At 31.0% G+C, this 25905-nt stretch overlaps 1 protein-coding gene across 1 annotated transcript in view; it reads left to right on the forward strand.

Moving 5' to 3' along the window:
* LOC100161124 (serine protease inhibitor dipetalogastin) overlaps nucleotides 1-25905 on the forward strand; it is a 27715-nt gene continuing 1810 nt past the window's right edge. The window contains exons 1-8 of the mRNA XM_001945418.3: nucleotides 1-481; nucleotides 19898-20029; nucleotides 20741-20888; nucleotides 21795-21956; nucleotides 22721-23035; nucleotides 23211-23372; nucleotides 24005-24127; nucleotides 25564-25740. Of these exons, the coding sequence (XP_001945453.1) occupies nucleotides 412-481; nucleotides 19898-20029; nucleotides 20741-20888; nucleotides 21795-21956; nucleotides 22721-23035; nucleotides 23211-23372; nucleotides 24005-24127; nucleotides 25564-25740 (1289 nt within the window). The 5' untranslated portion in view covers nucleotides 1-411. The remainder of the gene's footprint in view (nucleotides 482-19897; nucleotides 20030-20740; nucleotides 20889-21794; nucleotides 21957-22720; nucleotides 23036-23210; nucleotides 23373-24004; nucleotides 24128-25563; nucleotides 25741-25905) is intronic.

Below are 25905 nucleotides of genomic sequence, written 5' to 3' on the forward strand. Positions count from 1 at the left end.
TTGCCGCCGGTATTTTCTAGAACGGAGTCAGTAGGTTGTGGCCCTGCTCCAGGTGCATCGTATCAGTCGTACCTATCAGTCCGTACGATATAACACACGCGCAGTCTCGCGCTCACACTCTGCGGCGGACGACCGGCACGCGAATCGTATATAGTATAGTAATTCACTTCTCCAGAGACACTTTAATAAACGTACTCAACGTTGTATCGTATTCATTTTGTCGTATCGGCGTTTTTGTTTTCGTCGCTATAACCATTAAACCGGCATATCTATATAGTATAGATATTATAATATATTATACACATCGGGACAGTGTAATGTGCAATTGTTGAAACAGTACTTAAACACACGCGAGAACAAACCCGTATTCCGTTAATCGACGAGAGAGTAAAATCTATAGCCTGCGATACGATGAAGAGTCTCGGATTTTCCGAGTACCTTGCCATTTTCTGGTGCCTGTGTCAATGTCTACTGTACCATGGTGAGCATAATATTGTTTCATTAATCACTATATCGTTGTTTTTGTATTGACATATTTTTAAACCGTACGAAATTTATTCGAATATTTGAAGGTTTTTAAAAAAATCCAAGTTCGTTTTGTGTATATATAGGTTACAAAATATTGTGACTAATTGATATCTATTTGGAATATTCATCAAATTTTCTGTTGAAGTTAGGTGCCTTGCATATCACTTATTATGGTGTGGTATACCAATGTTTTATATGTTCATAATATAAACTACAGATCTATGCAAAACAAAATAATAATCTATGATCATGATTCGTATACTTTTAAACGTTTGTAAAGTACCTGCATTTATGTACCTATAATAAAAATGTGTACACGATTATAACACACTACACATTTAAATAATTAATAATTTCATAACTTAACAGACTAATTAAAATTATATTTTATAAAGTGAATAATAATTTTGATTATAACGATCATTATTATTCTTAGCTAGGTACTAAATAAATTTAAAAATTAATTGCAATAAATAAGTATGACAACACATAGATTTCACAAAAATTCTTTAAATTACTTTTTTTTGTCTACATACTCAACTAGATTTAGACATTTGCGTTATTTAAAATATCAAAATATTTACAATGTGTACTGCTCAGGCAATAATATTTTTAATGATAGATGTAAGTCAATAAAATTACAACTAAAACCAAAATATTAATTTAAAATTCATTGTTTGAACAAATTGTTATGGTAATTACTTATTATTTTCATAGATGTCGAATAACACTCGTTTGCTATAGCCACTGTAGGCACCTATACTTTATATAATAATACATACTTTTTAATTATATATTTTACGTTTTACAAGCTCATTATAAATAAATTGTATTATACAAGATATAAAATATATTAAATACATGACTTCATTTTTTAATGGACGAAATTCATTAAATTTTAAATAGTTGTAAAAATGGAAATAGGTACCTATACTATATTATTTTATTTTAAGCTATCGATAATATAAACAATAATTCAATTGAATATAATATTATGTAGATTGATATACTGGATATATCGTATTACGTATACAGTTGTTCAATAGCAATTCATTTTTGAAATTTTGTTTAAAAATATAATATTTAAGTACTCAAAAAGTCATAAACCAGCTCGTAAATATTTTATTAATAATGTCTTTCTTAACTGTTAATTACATACAAGATTTCTTCCAATAACCAATTAATCAAACAATTCACTAACTGTATCTTAAGGGAGTTATGCAAGATCAAGAAATCCAATGTCGATGTGGATAATACATATTTTTTTTTGTATTTAAAAGAAAAAAAATTACACGTTTTTCCAGTTCAACCAGATTTTCCAATCTAATAATATACCTACCAACATTGCAGTTTTAAGAATTTTAACAATCTTTATGCTAAAAACTTTATCGTTGTCTGTCACAACTATGATTTATACTTCATCACATATTCTTTGTTCGTTCCAGGTAGGCCGCAGGATGATGCAATATAATATCTTATATATATATGAAAAAATTGAATTCAGTGTATATCATATAAGAAAAAATATTACAAATGTTTTATCAAAAACCATGTTCTGTTCTATTAACATTGTCACAACATTTTATTTTAAAATCTTTCTGAATTAATAATTGTAATAGGTAAATAATTTGACATTTCCCAAACAGGACTTAACGGTTAAAATACTGGTTGAACCGGAACGTATGTAAATGTGTGTATATATGCATATTATAGACAGTTACATGTATCTATTTGATTTCAAGTATAAAATTTGTCCCTGAAAATGGAAATCAGATATTTAACTTTATGTAACAAGAAAACAAAACGTTAAAAAGTAACTAAATATTCACGTTGAATCAACTAAAGTGTGACTACCCATACCGATAATAAGAAGTAATAACATAAATTCTTATCCCTACGTACAGTCTACAGATCAAAATATGTGTATGAAGATCCTTTACTTAGATGTATGCCTAATAGTATCTCTGATCCACCCTATACATAACTGTTTTATTTGCCCCAAGCTGCGTCATTTGGTATTTATTTAGTTGTATCTATATTTATTAATTTATATATAATCAACGGGGTAAATAGTTTTGTAGAATACAGTAGTGTGAATGACAATAAGATTTAGTGTTACAGTATCGGTAATTAACATAATATTATAAAATTAACTAATGAATTTACATACAATTATTAAACATTAAAAATAGTGTGAAACAATGAATAAAAAATAAAAATGAATTTGAAACTGAATTTAAAGCTAAATATACAATGTTAATGATCTAATAAAATATATTGTTAATACTTAAACGTGTGCTTGTTATAATTCCGTATTAATAATTTTAAGTTATTTTGTAAAATATTCTACATTAAACCTATACATATACAAATGTATATTAAACTAATTAATAAATTATAAAATAAAAATATTCATTATGCAGGTACTTATATAAATAATATAATATATAAATCAAGAAACATTATATTATCTTATTCATCTATAAAAAGACACATACATAAGTATATTAATTTTATATGCGTGAATACATATTAATTATATTCACTCACATTAACAACCAGCAGTTTAATCACGTTATTGTGAGTTTTTCAATTTTACCATCAGCAATCTGTATCATTTATATATTACTCTAAGGCTTTAAATCAGAAAATAAACCACCTACATACACATTACACTGTAGGCTTTGAATTGCGACGATAGGAAAATATATGCAATGATAATTTTATATGAAACTAACTACTAACACAATACAATAACATCTAAACGTACAAGACACGTCAGTGAGATAATGATAATAATACTTTATATTCAGAGATTTTGTGCTGTCTCTAGTCCGATTTGTCACAAGTGCTCATTTGTGCTGTTGCCGCATACAACGCACACATATAAAATAATATATAAGAGGTATGATTTTTTAGATGCAATCTTATTTTTATTTGCCGTAACTCTAACAAACAAGATCCAACAAGATACATATTATTATTATTACCATGTAGGCGGCGCCCATTGAAATGACAAAGCATCACGAGGGACACACGTTTATGTATCGTCTACGGACGTACTATGCATTGCATACCTAGGTATAATGGGCGAAAGGTCGATGTCAGTGCCACACGCGGTCATCGGAGTAGTAGTACGTATATATACGCCTACACGTGTACGCGTAACAAGTTCGTGTTATATAAACCATTGGTAGACGGGTGAAGAGAAATGGATACGGTTCGCTAGTAGTGGAGACGCGTGATGTTGGCGAGGGAAGCGCCAAAGAGGAAGGGAAAAAGCTTCACGAGATACCAATAATGGAATGCAACGGCATATATGACTAATAGGAAACTGGTTGCATATATTATATCCGACCGTTGGAGATGCTGACATAAATCTAAATTATTAGCTGAACTATACACTACAAGATTTATAGATACAAAACATTAGGTACTTGAGTGTCATTACGATGACAAAATTGCCATCATAAATTCTTAAGTAACTCGTGGTGACTGTTGATAAGTCGATATCTCTAAAATAAGTACATAGGCAAAAATGTACAAAATATTAGTTATCTTAAAATAAATTAAAGTTTTCGTTGAATACATTAATATTCTTTTACGCAGACACTCATTGTGAATTTATATGAAAATAACTTTTGATCGATATTCATAAGAAAAAAAACCAACAAAATGATACTTTTTACAAAAATTAAATAAATAAATAATAATAATCGAAACTTTTTTCCTCAGCAATTTAAAAATGAATATTTAAAATATAATAATTATATAATTCTTATAAATATAATTTTACGATGTTATTTTTAATATTGGAGTAATTTAAGCTTTTACCGCTTAGAATTCTATTATTTAAGACCCTTGTAGGATTTTCTTGATATTTTAGTTTTAAAATAAGTTATGAGCATATGAGATTTGTAAATTTTAGAATCAGAAAACCCTACGCTGGCCCTAAATATTATTAGTACCTATATATTTGATAAAAGGTCAAATTATTCTAATATTATTGGCTATAGAGTATTGAGTAATATGGATTATTCTAAATGTAAAATTTGCTATATATTATTATAATACGTTCGTAAGCACGGGGTAGTTTAGGTTAGGCGGCGTCCTCTTAATACATAGGTATTTATAAAATATTATTATTTTATTATTTTATAATAAGTAATTTATAACTAATATGCAAAGACAGAGTTTGAACCTTTAATTTTCAAAACACCTCTCCCCCTCCAACATCAACATCACATATCTAGGGACACTTCTGGGTCTGACAGCTTGCTATTGCAGAGTCGTATATAACTATGTGCATGATATATTATTGAACATCGACAAGAGGCATGCAATGCAGTGCAGCGCGTCGTTCAACCTGATCGCATAGGTACGTAATCTAAATCTTCTGCGGGAACAGTATGCATATACACATGTTAAATGTGTACGTGTAAGACACGTAATATTAATAATAATATAGTGCACTACAGGAATACGATAAAAAAAATTTAAATATAAAAAATACGACAACAACATTATTGACGACGGAGTCGCGAGAATTCGGACCACGAAAAGCGCACGGTCGTCGAAACTGCGAAACCGCATTGCATATTATTAGTGTGGTCAGATTGTCAGAAGAAGAAGTACGGACGTTCGCGCGCGCGCCCAGAGCCGATCTCGACGGACTGATTTCGATTTTTTTAAATTTTTTTTCACGCATCATTTCCCGATCTCATAACCAATTTTCCACAACACGCCACAACGATTACATTTATTTTGTACATATACAAAAGCCCACAATGATCGCCGATGGCCGCGTACGAAAACTGGTTCTCGGCCTTGTCATTATGATACACATATTATGATATATTATATACCTATAATATATATATTACAATATTATACATACCGTGTAAGTGTACATGCCGCGGACGATCACGACGGACGACCACTGACTTTAAGTATATTTATAAGTGTGCTCGTCACCGCAGACTCGAAACCGTTTCTACGATTTGTTTTTCCTTATTTGTAATTTCCTTCGATTTCCGTGGTCGCCGGAGCGATCGATCATTGCGGCAAAACCGGCGACCTTGCATAACGTGTGCGCTATCTATTATTATTGTTATTATTATACAATAGTGTTACGCGTATTTCACTGCTGCAGCAGCAGCGACATCATTATAATATACTCTTCGCGTATCGTACCTACGATATAATATCATCGGAACTCGATCGGTTCAGTGAACTTTCGGCCGAGTTGTGTCACCACTCACCACCGCAATTATAGTAGTATAATATCGCGTCTTCGCCTCCACCGCGAACGCCACCACGCGGTGATTGTTTTACGACTACCTCCGTTAAAATCATTATGCGATCGAATTCCATGGCGTATTTCAATATAGAATTTAATACCTGTGCGCCACATAGGTACGGCAAAAACGCGTAAATGCGTAATTATATTATTATACTTATCATACTACCACGATATATTGTAATATTGAACCTCCAACAGACGCCGTATACCCGGGTTGGTATACCGTTATGTTATTATAATATACCGATACTGCTGTCTCGTCGTAAACGTCTGGCGCAAAGTAAAGGCGTACATTATATACTTCGTGTATATTGGATACCTACTCGCCTGCGACGCCCACTCGCGTGTGGTCCGCAACAGACGTCAGCTACCATAATATGTCTATATACGTAGTATAACGGTGTCGCTGACCGTGGTATTCTACCAATTGTGTGTATTTTCGGTACGTTTTGTGGAGTAAAATTTCAAACTCGTCCCCCCGACGAATCCCATAAATCATACACAATTATTAAAGTACAGTTGCAAACTTCCGGGTGCGTCTTCTTCAGCTAATAACATCACCGCAACAGTTACTTTGACACTCCCGTATGTATATTGTATACCTATTAAATTTTATTTTATTCGATACCGACCAAATGTAAATCCGAATTACATGCGCCACTGCTGAAGATATAGGAGTTAAAAGTAAAAAATGCCTAGTGCTTTTCTAAATAATTCGGAAAAATAAAAATAAAATTAGGAAATAGCAGACATTTTTTGCGCAAAACCAGTTTTTTGATAAAATTGATTTTCTTATTTTGTTGAAGTTCATAAATAAATCATCCCGTAGATACTTTACATTATTACCAAATGTATAAACTAGGATTTTCTATACGTGGTATAATTTTCAAAATATTTTAAACTCGTTCTGAACTACCTATTTAATCATTTGAAATGTTTGATTTTTTTTTTTTAGTTTTTTCTATAAATGTCGATGAAATATTGTGTACAGTTAAAAAGCTTGAAAATTCAATATGAGATTCCTCATAAGTTATTATTATAACAATTAAAAAATATTAAGATGTATAGGCATAACTTATTTTTAGACATTTTAAGTTCAAATTTTGACGAAATTAAATTTTAATTTAATTAATTAATGTCGAAATACGATTTTAGTTATTTTGTTATAATCCAAAAATATTATTCATGGGGACTTTTAAGTACATTATTATATTTTACATTATACACGACGATATTTTAAAAATGTTTGGATTAATTTTATGCTATTGTTTATTTATTTATTTTGGTGCATAATTGTTGAGCTGTAATAGTTATTACTAGAGCTAATAAAAAAAAAATTGTTTATATTATATACAATTATACCACGGATGTATTCGGTGTTTAGTATTCTTACCGTTCTAGAAAACTAGATATTGACTATAAAGTTAATAATAATATTTTATGATATATAAATAATTATATAATAATAATATACTAATACCACAAATAAATATTAATAATTTAATAAAAGTAAAAATTTATTCAACCTATATTATTATTACTATATTACTATAATAATTAAATAAATTAATATAATTAATATAGTAGCAATATAAATAATATACTAGTATCATAAAATACACTTGGTAATATAAGCTGACCGTCTTTGCTCACTGATCAGAATCGTTTTTTTTTATGCCATGATTTATCATTGATTACAAATTTAACACACACATTACAGTAACTTAATCAATGCCGAAATACCGTCGACATCTGTAAATAACTATAATCCGGATCACCTATTTCATTCTTTTTTAATTTTGAACATTTTAGAAAATAGTAATAGGTATCTACACGGTGTATCTATACACGATTGGCCGATTGAGCTCGTGAGCTATCCGCGTCGTTATATAGCTACGCTATTCGTGGGTGACGGGTGTGATCTTCTATGAAATCCTCTCAACTTGATTTGTTGATTCGGTTTAGAAGTTAACACTGCTCTCACTTCTCGCTTATTACATGTAACTGTCCCTTAACGGATTTAGCCACTGCACAATAAGCATAGGGGAGTTTTAGTGAATACTAGTTTATATACACAACACTGTGCGCACTGGCGAGTGTATAAAAAATATTTCTCGGTCAGTGCGGTCGAGTCACGACCGGGGTATAATAATAATTTAAGGCGCAGCAGTCGACCGTTATACTGTTAGTAGTAGATAGTTTGCGATGTCGAGACAATTATTTTGCGTGTAGTCAAATACCTACTATAATATGAGATTGTGGTGTAATGAACTACATGAAAAAAAGCACTCCAACACAATTTATTTTATTATGAATTATGTTTAATGTGAAATATAATATTTATATTTTGTACTTTTTAATATATCTCAATTTAACTGACGACAGCCCGCTTGTTTTAGCCATATCATAGAAAATGTACGGATACTAACCAACTTAATTCTTAATACTTACTTACTTGTTATTTTAATTGGATTATTTCGTATTTTTGTAAACAATTACTTTAATGCCTAATGTACCTAATATTATTTGATAGCCGTAGATGCATGGCTGTAGTTTAACAATTTAAAATGTTTTGTGGAAACCAAAACCTATGGCTCTAAAATCAAATGTATATTGGCAATTTGTGCTGGAGATGATTATATGATTATTCTACACTTAAGGCCGTTTCGGAGACTATATACTTAACAAAATAATTTGTAGTGCCAAGAAGGGCGCTGAGAACAATATGCCTGGTTTCTGATAAAAGTTCTTATATCTACTCTTTATGATATTACATGTATTAATGTACCTATACAGTATACATCATAGAATCTATATGGAATATAGATTATATCCTGTATGGCTGCACTTGTATACAACAATTACTTCCGCTGCAAAGAGTGAAATAACACTGCTACCTACTATTAGACATTATTATTAACTATCGGTATATTATTGTGAATACTGAAAACAATTTCATCCAGCTAATTTCACAGTTTAATATTTAATTGATACGAGTAGCTTATACACACACAATACTCGTGCTCACCATGTTTTATCTTTATTATTATATTTTTGATCTATAGAACTATTATTTGAAGATGTTATAACCTAATAATGTGTTGTATACCTAAAGGTACCACACGCACGTGCCGTAACCCGGTAACCGTATATTATATGATTATATATTATGAATTATGATATGTTCTTCGCCAGCTAAACTAATAACCGTATGTTAATCGTCATCCATCGTTAAAACAACTACGAAAAGTAATATAGTAACAAAATCACAGTATACATATTTTCAATCAGATTTTCGGTCAAAAACGTGCCGTATATAATTGAGTAGATAAGTCTATTACTAGTTTATAAACCTGCCTATACATGTAAAAAAAATATTTTTTTAGCGAGCAAACAACATTTTTAACATACGTGTGTATACATATATGGTAATACCTATATAAAATAATATAACAGTAAAATGAATCGTTTTACGGATAGAAATAAAAATGATTTAAAAAATAATTAAATAAAACCACAAACGACGCTGCTCGTCCGTAAATTAAGCACCGCACAGTTTCGATTGGGAATCTGGCTGGAAATACTGTTAGTTTGGATAGATTATTACTACTTTTTGTCAATATTATTTGTATTCGATACCGTGAGTTTTAGAATATTTTTTTAATGCTATCGCTGGCGATTATGTTTACGAACTAACTAGGCAGTTCGCTTTCTTAATTGGATTTTTGGTTTTATACCAATTTTTAAGTAGATGCGCTGATTTAAAATCTTCTTGTTTAGCAAGCCGTTTATAATCATCTCTTTAAAACTACATCATAGTTTATGAGATATATAAAAAACGGAATATAATTTATTTGATGTTCTCGTTTGCGTTATACTCTCTAAAACAGTCTGAAATACAATTATGAGTACCATGCCCTACCTATTCAATCATATTATAATGAACATCTGTTGGTTATCAATTTAATATTATAAATGTATGTATACCATAAACTTATATTTTATGGGGAAACATATGTAGGTACATAATAATATAATATAGTCTTGATATCTTCTAATATTTATTTTTTTCAAAATCATACATAATTATTATTTATTGATATATTTACGATTGCGCTTATTTTAGGTTAACGTATTTCATTTAATCTTCCATTTTAAAAATGAACGAACTGTACGAGTTTTAAATTGCGTTTTTATACTTTATTTTTACGCACAAGTCTAAAATACAAAATGCTTAATATATAGATACTATACAGAAAGATATCATTTCATTAGTGTAAGTAGTACATTTTATTAAATATGATATGTCTAATGACCATATCCATTAAAAAGTAACCTAAGGTATAATGGTATACTATATGTAATATGTATAATAGTGGTAGGTAGGTAGGTATAATGGTAGAGATCAAAGACAATGATGATTCTGCCAGACAAAAGGATCTAATATCACATAAAAAAATACATACCTAATATGTATAATATAATGTGAACACTGAAGAGTCTAGAACGACAGTTTAACTTGTTCTTTGAATTACAGTAGTCATTAGAGACCATTATCATTATTATTATTAATAGTAGCAGTAGTTTTTTAGCAGACACACAATGGTTAGCAATGTCGGTGTCTTATAAATTTTATAATATTGCATCTTTCATTTTTTTTCATCTTTAGGTTCCTGGAACAATATTATTATTTTACGCGATACTTATATTATTATGTGCATTACCATTGTGAAATTTCTCATCGTAAAGAACAATAATTACTAAAAAAAAATAGATTATATTACTGAACCAGTTTAATATAGTATGTGATAAAACACAAAAAAAAAATTCAAATCTGCAGCAGGGTATACCTTATATGTTGTAAATTGTATGATATATAATTAAAAATGTTCACATGATTTATCTTTTTAAAATTATTATGTACTTACAATAATAATCCATAAACAAGAAAAATAATATAAAATATTTTTATATTATTCGATGTGTGTCTGTAATAAGCATCCACTCAATGATAAAACAAAAAAATAAAAAAACTGTGTCTAAGAGTATCCTATATTAAAATGTGGGGAAATATCAGTAGTCACCGTTAGTTACTGTTGTAAATTACACGGTTTTACAGTTACGAGAAGTTCATATATTTTTTAGGCAAACTAAATTTGCGAAAATTGCTTACACAGTTACAACCAATATATTTTCCAACAAACTAAAACTCATATACATATTGGTGTGTTATAGAATCTACACTATAATATATATATATATTATACTTTCACAAAAATGTATTTTCATCGTCATTTTCACCATTAATACTAGGTAATAAAACTTAGTACCTAGTTATCTATAACATTATTAAATTAAAAATTAAAAATTAAAAAATGTTTAATTGCTCACTTACTAAACTTAAAATAATAACTATAGGTACTTACCTAGGTCATGACACCCGTCCGCTATGTAATATAATAAATATACCAATTCTGTATTGTCATGGAAAATCAAATAAAAATCAAACAATAGACAACATAATTTAACTTGTTACTTCATGTATATACTTATTTACTTGTTTAATGCTTGAAAATGTGAATTCGATGAAAGTTGTTATAACGCGTATATAATTTAAGGTCGACAATCAACTGCCGTCTATCAACTTCGAGAAACGAAACAGTTCAGTTCTAAACATAGAACTTTACACAAAACAATAGACGCCTTTTATATATAGGTGCATATTATATAGATGCGATACTTGTTAGTATGACACAAAAAACAGTGTATGCTAAACAATGAGAACATTGATAAGTTTAATGTAAAAAAGAATAATTGATATATTGGTATACTTAATCTGTTTTAATTCCAATGTGAAGCGAGTGAGAGTTGACCTAAATGCTTCCGAAGCAAATTAATTGTTAAAAAAAACAAACATTCATATATCTATATAAGTTATATACTCATTACTCATATTGTATGTACCTATGTATATTATTATGTTTATTCACCGATTAATTTTATAATATAGGTAGTACAGTAAATACAAATATAATAAAATATGATACATTTATACATCGTATACGGTATACCACTGTCCACTGTACAGTGCACACGTAAAATAATTATTAATGAATAACTTAATATCATTGATTATAAATACTAGTAAAATAAGTTACTAGTATTATAATGATAATATGCATATAAAAGTAGGTATATCTACGTATACCTACTGCAAACATAAAACAATAGATGAGTAGTTATAGAATATGTTTAAATTTATATTTAGGTCGAACGCAATCGTTTCACTTGAGTCCGACTTCAGTACTTCACTATTGCCAATTAATTAATAAAATCGATTTTGATTTCACAAGTAGGTACCCATATAACGGTGAAAAAACATCGTAATCCGGAAATAGAAGGCACTCAACTACAGTTTCCGAAACAAGTCCTCACCCAAAACAATTATTATTACCTATACGTAATTGCATCGAAACGATATCTTAACATCTCACCCTTTAGTTGCATATATATATATAAATATTTTACATATTAATATATATATGTATAGTATTATAATGCAATATGCACATTGCACATTGTATATAAAGTGCCGTTTTGTAGTACTCTCTTTAGTGTATTTACACGTGTATACACTATACAGCTGATACTTGGTAACATTAGTTAATGTGTGCGACTAGACTAGACGTATATTATACCGTTATAGTGAAACACTGGTACCGATATAACACGCATCCTAAAACAATATAATATAAAATATTATTACCTACCTTATTAAATATGCCTGCGTGTAGGATACGATAAATTATTAATTCAGAATAGTACAAACTTAATACATATCTTTGACCATTATAAGCTATCCACCATAGTTAAATAGTTAAAATTCAACCGTAAAATATTTTAAACTGTTGGCGGTGGTTTTAGCGGTTAAAAAATAATAGCCACAATACCGATAAGTCATTAAATTTGACATGGGATTGTACTACGCGATCAGTATAACTATCTCCTCGTTAAAATCGTGTTAAATATTTTATTAAATTTTGTGATGTTAGGATGCGTGGTTTCGAAAAAGTATTAATTGTTATATTCTACATCATGTGGCCTCATAAGAGATATCAATAAGTACTTACATAATAAATAGGTACCGTTTTTTTCTATTTACTTTCAAAATCAGTAAAAAAAATATTTATATAATTTTAGAACAATAGTGAAACGATCGGTTTAAATAATAATAATTGTTTTAGAATTTTTTTTTAATGAGTTGGCACAAACGTATTCCATTTTATAAATCTTGAACGAACTAGCCTCAGAGTATATTTTGAAATGAGTAGGTACATTATTTTACATCAAACACATCTTGTGTAGTTGCGTCCGCACACATGCACAATGGTCAATGATATAGATTGCTGTTGGAAGGTACTATTTGGTGGTCTATTGTATATTGTATATCTAATATAAATTATAATATCTAATGATTGAGATATTGCGTATTTTTTTGCAGACAATTCGTCCACAAACGTAATAACTGTTTAAAAATTAGAAGAATAACACAATTTTAATAAACAAGTAAATAAATACAGACATACAGTGATATTCCAATAAGCAATAATGGAACATTAATCATATCTCAAAAAAGCAACTTTAAACTATCCATTTAATACTCAATAAATTAGATTTTAATAAACCTTACCGTAAACATTATTTGAACCAACTTTTAAGATTTGATAACACATTACACCGTAAGGTTAAAATTGCATCGTATAATATATCATTTTAAGGAATATTACATTCCTATACACATTAGACGGAAATACGTGTTTTTCAAACATTTATATTTTATCATAATATACTCATATATACTATTATGTATTATTATAACACTTACGCGAAACGTTAAAAACCAGTTTTACTCATGCAGTTATGTAGTTAGTATACGTTAGAGCTTTTCGAACAAGGTATAATCTATACCGGGACACGCACGATTAAATCGAATTTTATTTTTACGGAACGGATTTCCGGGATCAAAATACACGCATACAATATATTGTGACTCCTCACGGTATATGGATATTGGATATACATAGGTAGTATATTATATCATATAATAAGTACGTGATTAACACATTATTACTATTATTATTATATTAACGGCGTACCTAGGTACGTGGAAACGATGAGTGTAAAAAAAATAACTGGTATTCGATAAGACTAATTTAAATAAATTCGCGGTGTGCGTGTTTGAAGTGTGTGAGACGTGTGTTTATGTATTTTTTACGTTCTGGTCAGTAGGTCATCCACGACATCTGGAGCCGTCATGCGACGGTCACATTTCTATTTCTATTGTGATCGCGGTTATAACAAAGAACGAGGCTAGTGACCCTCCAGCAGACCCGGCTGGCCAGACGGCAATAGAAAGTAACGTGCGCGCGCGTATTCCGCCGCCGCGCCGTCACCACCGTCGCTGCAGTATAAGTAATAATAATATGTATACAATAAAATGATGACGCGGACGAACCTGCACTTAACAACTGTAGTTCCGGCCTGCAAGCGATTTTTCCACGAGTACGTTGCGCTGGTGGTATTCGACTATTCGAGGGATTGGGTCTCCGAGATGGGTGGATTCTGCACCCCACCCCATCGTATATCATTCCAATATCCATCATTTGGAAAAAAGGTAGTAAATAGTTGGGAGTCGTCATGCCACCAAAAGAAAATTTTAAGTAAATCTTGTCAAATATTTTTTGACCCGAAACGTAAAATATCCCACAGAAATTTAACGACGGCATATAAAGACTAATTTACTACTGTATGTGCTACTGTATGTTGTACCACTTGTACGGCACAACTTGTAGGTACCTAAGTGATTAATGCAACTAAAACTTTCCCGCGGGATAAAAAAACTTGCATTTTGATAGCATGCTAATATAAATTATTTTATTAGGTATCGATATATGTAGATATCATGTAGCTTACATAAGTAAGCCTACAATACGTAAGCCTACACTACTAATCTATAAAGGTATATAGGTAACAAAACATTATTATATACTACGTATTATTGTAGTGTATACAGATTATAAATAATATTATCTTATTAATAAAAAAAAAAACAAAAGATAATACACATCATTCAGGTGTTGCAAATTCTTATTGAAATATCAGGAAAAAAGTTTTGCAAACACGCGTCCCAATGCCTTTTAATCTTATTCTTATCTGGAAAACTATATCAGTTGAATGAAAAATGTTGAAATAGAAGTGTCAACAGGCATCTGGACAAAATGTCTCTCAATAGCATAGGCGTAAATAGTGTTGGAGATTTAAGGGGGGGGGGGATTGAAACCCTACTATTATAATATTGAATAAGCTTAAAAAAAAATAGGAAATGTTGGGGGCTTAGCCTTTAAATTCCCCTCCTCATTTGCGCCTATGCAGTCGTTGACACACATTGCAGTATTGACTATTTTATATTATATTGCGGGTAAATGTAAGATATTAAATGGGTATAGAATATATATATATATATAATATAGATATGTATACATTAATACTGAAAGCAGTGTAAGCACTTGTAAGTATATTTGACCGATATATTATAGCTTTGTACCGGTATAATATTGTAAACGTAATACGCGTCGTATCGAGTATTTCCAGATGGAAACTCGTTTTACACACCTTGTAAGTGTGTACATCAATATAACATATACATATAATCTGACTTAAGAGTCGACTATTGTCGACGTAAAACTTATATGCAATATATTCACGTGAAACTGCAGCGTCAGATCAAAACGAAGCTCTTATATTATAGGTACCTATAATCCGAATGCACGTCGTCGTGCACAAGAAATATAAATACCCTCGGGAAACAGGGGATTAAAAAAATTATCAGTTGACGATTTTACTTTAGGTGATTTTTTCAATGCGTGTCTTTCAAGTTTCAACAGTTCGACTATATAGGAACCTCACAATACACCATCGACCTAAAATAAAAAAAAAAATCATGTATTATGTGTGAATAATAAATATCCTTATTAATAGTAATGTACCTACAAACGATTTCTCCTTGTTGAAATTTATATTTTTATTCTTTATGTTTTTTAGTTTGGGAAACCATTTTTAGACTCTGAGCGGAGCGAGAAAGCTAGTAGCTTTACAATGGTGTTTATTTTTAATTTTTAAAAATACATTTTTTTTATCCTGTATACAACATTTCTACCAGAAGGAGTGCTTGGATATCAACATATTACAGTACCTTATCTTTTAGCAAATTGGATCAAGATGGTACTTTAGAGAGGTCTTTACTTTTACTCTCTATATAGTTATTTAATGCCATGGGAAAAACTACCGACAAATTACGAAAAACCACTAAAAATGGATTTTAATTTCTAACACTTTGTTTTATATTTATCACCATAGCAACGAATAAAAAATTATAATATTATAATATTAGTTCTAGGCTATAATAAATAATAACATTATAAAAAATCCAGACTGACAAACCATCTCCGCTCAGAATCGTTTTTCTTATACAATGATATTATATCATTAAATTCAAGTTTAATACAATCCATTATACATTGGCCCAATTGTAACCTACTGTACAACAGAGTGACATCCACTTACCCGCTTTTTTTTACATATAGTTTTTACATTTATTTGTTAAGTGCATCGAAAAAAAAAACACAAGTAGGGAAATGCAGATTCAAGGACATCAAACCAGAAAGATAGCGCAATGACATGTATAGGTTATAATCCATAAATAAGTTTCGTTCAAACTGGATACAGTATACACCACTGTAATATAATATTAAAGGGATAGAGTAGGTATATTTTTAATTATTGCAATACATGTATATCAAATATATAATATTATTATTTGTTCTACAATATTCCACTAATTGTTGAAAAATGGCTAAAATTTAGTTAAATTTCATGTTCTTTGACACTATATTAACAAAAGTTAGTACCACGAATAAAAATGCATTGATTTGAACGATGATTATAAAGAAAACACGTATACTCCCGTTTACTATAAAATATTATCATGTTTAGATGACGGAGTGGCCAAATTTACAAATATATTCAATTACCTATAACTATAATTATTTTGGCTCTCATATATGAACTTAAAATTCTTTTAAGTATATGAATAATATATGATATCAGTATTTCCAGGTAACATTTATTTTAGAGTATGTGAAGTTAGAAATATTAATTACCTCTTGAAGATACTATATAGGTACTTAATACTTATATCATATTATTCTGAGTTAAAGGTTATGACCTTTTATGACATATACAGAGTGTCCCGCGAGGATGGATCTATCCATTGCGATATTTTCTGAGATAATAAATTTATCATAAATCTATTTTTTTTTTTTTATTAAACTCGACAAGGATCACACATATTTTATTTTTTAATTTAATTAAATTCTTTGGTAAAAAAGTTTGAAAAATGATTTTTTTATTTTTGAAACAATTGAAGACAAATTTAACTCTAAAGAGTTTATTTTTGGTGAATATTTTGATTTTTCAATATTTTAATTTCATTAATTTCATGATTTTTAACAATTGTTTTTAGTTTATAACTTATAAGTCTAACGGCAAAAAACCGGTTTTTGTGGTGAGTCTCCTTCTACGGCTAGTGGGTATATCCTCACGGGACACGCCTATGTATACAGGAAAATAAATCGAATACTGTTTTTTTTTATTGTAATTTAGAAGTTTAAGAATTTGAGATTATTTTATTGTTATTAAAAAAAGCTTAAAGTAAATGTATAGAATGCCATTTTACTGGGAGAGGGTAGACGTCGAAGTAGGTATTTAGACGGCAAAATAATCATTTATTATAATATGTAGATACATAATATATTATATGAGAGGAAACAACCTTGATCCGGTACTAAGTAAGACAAATGCTTACTTGGATCTATAATAGGTTCCTGTCAATATATTACACACGAGTGACTAGAAACATATAACCACAGGACCAGTGACTGCACATAATATTATATATACGTACCTACAGCACAGTACATTAACCAGCAGAATTATTATAATAATAATATAATACATATTCCTACGAACGGCACCGTGAAAAAACAACAGCCGAGATCAACGATCGTGATCGATCGGAAATCACGGTCGTTCATACATAACAATAATATTACATTCATAATATTATATTATATTTTATAAGCACGACGGTGCGGTAAAGGCGTAAAGCGGGGGAGATTAATTGACGTGACTGAGCGTTTGTATGGTACTTACAGCTATATATACGAACGACAAATGCGTAATAAAAAAACGACACTGTAAATCACGGCACGCGAGAACCGTGACGCAGACTGACGGACGAAAATTTGATCCATATTAAAATATTAACCTGAAACACAACATTTATTATTAGGTACCTACTATTCGACACGACGCGCAGAAAATTTAATTATTATTATTTCCAGCACTTTCCTGTACTCTCAAACGCTCGCTCCGGAAATGAAATATACACCGATACGCACGCTGTGGCAAATTTATAGATGGTATATTGTTGTTAATTATGAATATATCATATAATATGTAATTATGTATATCAGGTATAATAGGGATTAACTCTGGCGTAGTGGTGTTTTGATAAGACTTTTTGGTACCACCACATAGTATTATTAATTAGTGTTAGACTAAAGTGTCGAATGCCTTGTAAAAATTTTAAGACAATATAACGAGTTTAAGAGAGGAAAATCTATTAATAATAATACTTTAGGTGGATAATGTAATTGCGCGTTTTTATCAGTTTAAGAGTGGATTTGGGCCTATACCTATATATAATAGTATAGCTTTGAACAATATATTAAGTAGGTATATAATGTATTATGAAATATTGAACTTAAACTAATAAGGTTACACAGGTATAGGTATGAACTGTAAAAAATGTCACCATGTAAATTTACCCATGGTATGTAAGTTAATTAATTTTGAATATAAAAGTAGGTAAATTTATCACAAGTATTGAAGTACATACTATTCACGCTCATTTCTGTGTAAATTTCGACTGAAAGTGTCATGTAAAGGGGTTATAAAAATAAACTCATTCTGTGTGTAAAATGTTAGTAAATTTGTGACGACTATACATAATGTACGTAAATGAAGTTCGCATATAATATAGAGCTCGAGAAACACTGGACAAATCTATACTGTTACTGTACCAATATAGTGCATCAATACAGATTTAAAGCGTACCTATACAACTTCTTAATGTGTTTGACGAACTTTGATGTGCACATGCGTATTGGGAGTGTAAAAAAAAACTACTTTAGGTACCTACGATTGAATATAGACACATATCGTTTAGAATTACATCCTTGACGAATGACGTATTGACGTTTACTTATACAATAGCAAGTCAGCGAACGCGAACAGTACATATCGCGCATATTATGCGTATTATACCATATATAATATATATGTATATCATAAAACATTCGTTGCTTCGGTAGTTCGGTCAAAGATCTTTGAAATCGTCTACGCTGCAGAGCGGAAGCATTTATTATTATTAACTATTAACTAATAAGTAGTTTAATAACGTTTCAAATATAATATTATTACATGCGAAAAACTGGAGAAGTGGGCCACGTGCCAAAAATTGTACGTCCACTTATATTATATGTATTGAAATCGGAATTAATTGTTCAGATTATAATATATTATTACACGGACTTCTAAATAGGTACCATACCAGCTGGTCCCTACTACACTAGTTGAAAAACTCATTTCACCTATACAATTAATCTAATTCACCATTTTCTCGGTTGGAAAATTGACACGAATATGTATCTTAATAATATGTAGGTATATCTTTTGTATTTCAGTATATTATATAAATAGTTTGAAATTTTTATATCCATGCACAAATTTTTCAACTCGAAAAACATAACGGACGAGCTTTAATTATTTTGTATTCGTTTTATTCAGAATTCCTAGTGTACCTATAGTGTACAAATCTCTGTATTATTATTATTTATTATTATTATTGTACGTCATTAATAAAATCAATTATTGTTATTACCGCAGGCGCATCCGGAGCCAGGGATTCCGCGTGTCCCAGGATATGTCCGCAGGGAAGTTCCGAAGAACCGGTTTGCGGTTCGGATGGCATAATTTATCCGAACGAGTGTGAACTGAAAAAGAAGACTTGCGGAAAAGGTGAACAATTATGATATAATATTATTGTTACTTACCTATAATATAACTGTAGGATACGCTACACAGCAATTTTTCGCTCAGCAGATCACGTTTAACTCTGTTAGTTTAAAAATTAGAGTAAATCGACCAATTATGAAACTTTATAGTAAGAACATTATCTGCGTTTGTATATGGGTTTTTTACGATGATTCAATTTTATATCGTAATGCGTATATAACACAGCGTAATGCTCGTAACTCACTTAAAAACTGAATAAACCCAAGTAAAAACGCAGATGATGTTCTTACCATCAAGTTTTATAATAGGTTCGATATTCACTCTAATTTTTAAAATAACAGAGTTGAACATGATCTTTTTTTTATTATTTAAAATATATCTACAATCTATACAATTTTTGTACAATAATAAGATTTGATAAAAAAAGAAGAGAATATAAAATTGACGGCGAATATTAAGGTTGGGAAGTTATTCATTGATAACACCCAGCGACATGATCTTCTGAGCGTAAATTTGGTATGTTACGCATTTGTAAGACGGACATAACAAATGGCTGTGTAGCGACCTTTTAGTACCACGTATTGTAATAAATTATTTCTGTTATTACGCTCGATGATACCTTTATCGTTATAATTAAGTTTCCGATTCATTGATAATAAAATTATACTCATACCGATCGCGCTCTTTTTTCTCCTAATCGCGTGTGTACTACAGGCATAGTCGTGGCAGAGAGCTCAACGCAGTGTCTGCGGGCTTACGGATCGAATTGCGAACATCGTTGTGGCAAAGAACAGGACGCGGTATGTGGTACCGATGGCCGGACGTACCTAAACAGATGTATGATGCAAGTGGAAATATGTAGGTCAGTACGCCTTATATATAAATATAACAACAGACAGCTGCCTGCGAATATATATATATAATTTATACATATCAGTAGTGTACACAATCATATGTAGGGGATGAATAAGAAATAAAATATTAAAAATGATTTGTTTTAAAGCGAAAAAAAACATTATAGCTGTATAGGTTAGGTACCTACGTCCTACATACTAACCCGACTGACATCATATAAGTATTATATAATACTATTATATACATATATAAATATATAATACAGTGGCGTATCCAGAATTTAATTTTTTGGTAGAGGGGAGCTGGTGGAAAATTAATTGTTGACAATTTTTTTTCTTATTCAACAATTTTCGGGAAGGCTTACAACACCTTATCCCTTCCTGCATACGTCACTGATATAATATGTGTAGGTACATTGTGCATGCATACACAGGGTAGTTGGCTGGTTTTAAAAGCAAACAGAATATACCTAGGTAATCGTTCACAATATATGATATATAGAAAATACTTATGTGAATATGTGCCACTATCTATACAATATAAAACTCTGCCAGTGTAAGTAATCAGAACAATTAACCCCAACTCAATTTACATTGATCTTTCCTCAAATATTTTCATTTTTCTAGTCAATACCTATATATGGCTATATTTACATATATATATAGGCACTCGAGAAAATATTCCTAAAAAGTATTTAATCCCATTAAAATTGTTCTAAACCACAGATACACTGGAAATATCTGAGCACACTTACGGCAATGATCGTTTTTAGTTTGATCAAGATAAATTGAAATATAACATAATAGTATAATATCGAATGTTACAACCAAAATCTACGGTTTATTTTATGATGTAAATATTATAAATTATAATCATGTACATTCTGTATCACATCCACGTCCGTTTTTCGCAGGGTTGGCACGTCGATGTCGCACTTGGGACCATGTAACAACATATCAGCCCACAGAGAAAACTGTCCGGTAAACTGTGACCAAGCGCCTATGGATGGACCTATTTGCGGATCCGACGGAAACGTTTACAAGAACACTTGTCAGATGAAACTGTTCACTTGCGGGTAAGGGTCAGAATACGTTGTATAATATAATAATTAACGACACATCAATCTGGTGGTATATGTATGATCTATATTTATTATTTATATAATATATATTATATAATTATTATATACACAAAGGTGATTTATCAAGCATGCTTGTATTAATGTATTTATTGAAATTAAGATTTTTTGAATTTTCAAGTATAAGATATAGGCACTTAATTACTAAAGCCATATTTTCTAATATTTAGATTTCTATGCCATTTAAGAAGTGTTCAGCAGTGTCGATACTCAATACAAAATTTTTTCAAATGATAACCATTACTCTAAAAACTGTAAAATTTTAAGCACGGAGTTTTTTTTAAACGTTGATGCATGATGCATCTAAATTCAAAGTCAAACGATTAGTATCTGAAATTCTGAACAAATTGATCTTAAAAGTTATAGTACAACGGATCAGTAATAGCAGACATTTTAACAATTAGGTATGCATTATTCATCGTTTTGTTTAAAACAAAAATTTGTACAACGGAAAGATGGTCTTAAAGGCCAGTAATAATAATAGTATAAAAAAAATTATTCATCATTGCATCCATTAATTTCGTAGTATTGTCTATCAGTAATATTTTATGAGTTGAAATAATATTTTAAGGAATCCTATATCCTACAAAATGAGGTAGGAACCATAGTTTTTCTTGAACTAGTTAACACATCTAAATAACACCCAAATAATAGGTAACGTTTATTTTTACACGAGAATATAATAATCATTTTTGTGGCAGACAAGGGGTGGTGAGGACATCCAAGAAACACTGTCAGACGACTAGACACTGCCGGGAATCGTGTTGGCGGGTGTCAAAGCCCACTTGTGGGTCGGACGGCAACATCTACAGCAATGCGTGCCGGATGAAGTCCAAAAACTGCGGCAAGCACGTGTTTGAGGTTCCCATGGCGTTCTGCCTAAGCCAAGAACGCAACCGGGTCGGTTCATCGAACGCGTGTCCAGTGAATTGCGACAAAGAGAAGGACCGGCTGACGTGCGGCTCCGATGGCAACGTGTACCGTAGCGAGTGTGAGATGAAAATGCTCAACTGCGGGTGAGAGCGGAATAAAACGAATAATGACCTGACCTGACCTGAGAAACTCCTATTTCCCTATAATACTAAATCCAACTCACATCATGTGCGAGGAGTTAGGTTGGGTTGGGTTAGGTTAGGTTAGAATTGCGAGGTTTTTTTAGGAATACTTAGACGGCCTATTTTTGTTTAACAGACAACAGACCAAGAAGAAAGTGACTAAGGTAGATTTGGAAAAGTGTAGAGCCAGGATCAACAAGTGCAACAAGGGTCAGTGTCCAGATGATGCGGACCCGATTTGTGGAAACGATGCTCAGAATTATAAAAATCAATGCCAATTGGACCAGGCTACTTGTTTGTAAGTACTAAGTACCAATATTATAATACACTATAACACTATAAATTTTACTTATATATTATTAAACGCAGATTAAGTGTATAGGTGTGACTGTAATCAAAATGAACCGCGAGGTGCTAAAAATGAAAGTTATAGGTACCTAATATACCTAGGTAACCACCAAAAAAATGTATTTTATTATATACGTGCCACGGTAATTTATGTGGTTTTAAATTTTTACACTGTAAGAATGTTAAAAGTGTAAAAAATATCTTGCAGTAAAGTTTAATAAACATAATAATAGTATTATAATGAAAGATATTAGATAATATGCAACAATCGATGATCGAAACGATGTGTGCGCGATACGATTGAGCCCTCGATATAATACGCATTGACAGGATCGGACAATCAGCTAAGACATTCATCTTTACTGAATAATAAATTAACATATAATGCGCGCAAACCATGCAGTTGTGGGTGACATTGGCTGGTTAAGACTTCAGAAATTACAACTTTCAAAAAACACTAGAAGTGATTTAAATAGTAAAATAATATTAGGTACCTATACGATATAGGAAAAAAAAATATGTGTGACACTCTCTATTAACGTTATTATTGTCACTAAAATTCATCGCACTGTGTCGTTTCAGGAGAGGAATACAAATGGCACACTTAGGCAAGTGCTCATCGTTACTGTCCACTGAAAAGTGCCCACAGAGCTGTGAAAACGAACGCGAAGAACCGGTGTGCGCGTCCGACGGCAACGTTTACAGGTTAGTATTCACTGATATTATAGCCCAAGGTGGCCCAACCTTGTTATAGCCATATACGCAGTTGGTACCTAATGCTTATACGGTAAACCGAAAAGAAATCCACGGAATAAAAACCCCCGGATAAAATATCCCCAATTCAAATACTTGTATATAACTGCAATACATCTTAAAGTACTTTTATTACATAGGCGCAAAATAGGGGGAGATTTAGGGGCTAAGCCCCCCAAAAATGTCCATAGCCCTCCAAACATTTCCTATATTCTGTTTTAAGCTTATTCAATATTATCATTTATCAAAGTAAGGATTTAGCCCCACCAAATCCCAAACGCTATTTGACTTTTAACTCGCTTTGAAATTAAAATATATCTAATAAAAAGCCTATGATAATAATCTTACCTTTACATTTTATATAAGAGGTCAATTCACTCTAATTTTAAAACTAACGTGACTGTACACAATACGGTATACGTTGAATATGAATATTTTATAGATGGCCATACAAACAGACGGTGGGTAGATAATTAAATTAATGCAACTGATAGTTAAATCGTTTTAGTGGATTACCTATATTGATTTATGTCTACACTATTCAGCTTCTTAATATATTAATTGAAGAACAATTTTGATAAATATTTTTGGCTGCGGGTGAGTTGTTGCCCGACGTGTGGTTTACTATGGTCTATGTTGGAAAGGGGAGACCGGCAACGGGAGACCGGTACGATAATATTTTAGCTGTAGGTGAGTTGCGGCCAGAGTAATCATCAATATATGTACCTATTTAGTCTAGTCATAACTTGCTTTACTGACGACTTAATGGCAATACAGCCTGCTGAAAATGACCGAATTATGAAATTTAGAGACCGAATACAATTTTATCGACACATTTATAGAAAAAAAAACTAAAAAAATTGGAAACTAAAAAATTCCGTCAAAACAAGTCGAAATATTTTGAAAATGTTATGGTGTATAGAAAATTCTAATATAAATAGTCAGTGAAAATTACATGTATCTACGGTAATTTGTTTTAGAGTTACACCAAAACCAAAATATATTTTGTCAAAAACCGATTTTGCGTAAAAATTCCCGTTTTTTTAAAATTTTTTTTGTACATCCTTGCGCCTTTGAAAACTATTGGGATTTTAAATTTTGACCTTCCCAATACACCAACTAGATTCACTTTTCCATCCATATATTATAACCCTTGTATAAAATTGTCAAGCTTTTTACCCAACGAATAAAATTTAATTGACATTTATTCAGGTAGGAGGAGGGGGGAGGATTCATAGTCTATATAAAAATAAATGAAACAACTATTATTTATTTATTTTTTTTTTTTTGGTTGGGGGTGGGGGTGGGTGTTGAACCCATAAAGCCTAAACCCCCGTGTAACGTGTATATTAGTAGGTAATAATATTATGACAATTTAATATTGACAGGTCGGAGTGCGATTTGAAGATGAACACATGCGGGCAAAAAGTCGTGGCCGTTCCGCCGCACCACTGTCCCACGACGGCTCTGTGCCACCAACAATGTGACAAGACTAAAGAGTTTGTGTGCGGATCTGACAACAAGCTGTACAGAAACGAATGCGAAATGAAACGCGAAAACTGTGGGTGAGTGATGAGTAGGGCCAGGGGTATGCGCGCCGTTACGATACAGCATGAGCAATGAGTTGGTCGGATTTAAGGGGTATGAATTATACCGACCGTTTCTAAGGAGTTTAATATAGGCAATTTTCTATTTATGTATTTACGGGTCGTGTAAATGCCAAATGGGTA

The sequence above is a fragment of the Acyrthosiphon pisum genome, chromosome A3, assembly GCF_005508785.2.
Source record: "Acyrthosiphon pisum isolate AL4f chromosome A3, pea_aphid_22Mar2018_4r6ur, whole genome shotgun sequence".
NCBI classification, from domain to species: Eukaryota; Metazoa; Arthropoda; class Insecta; order Hemiptera; family Aphididae; genus Acyrthosiphon; species Acyrthosiphon pisum.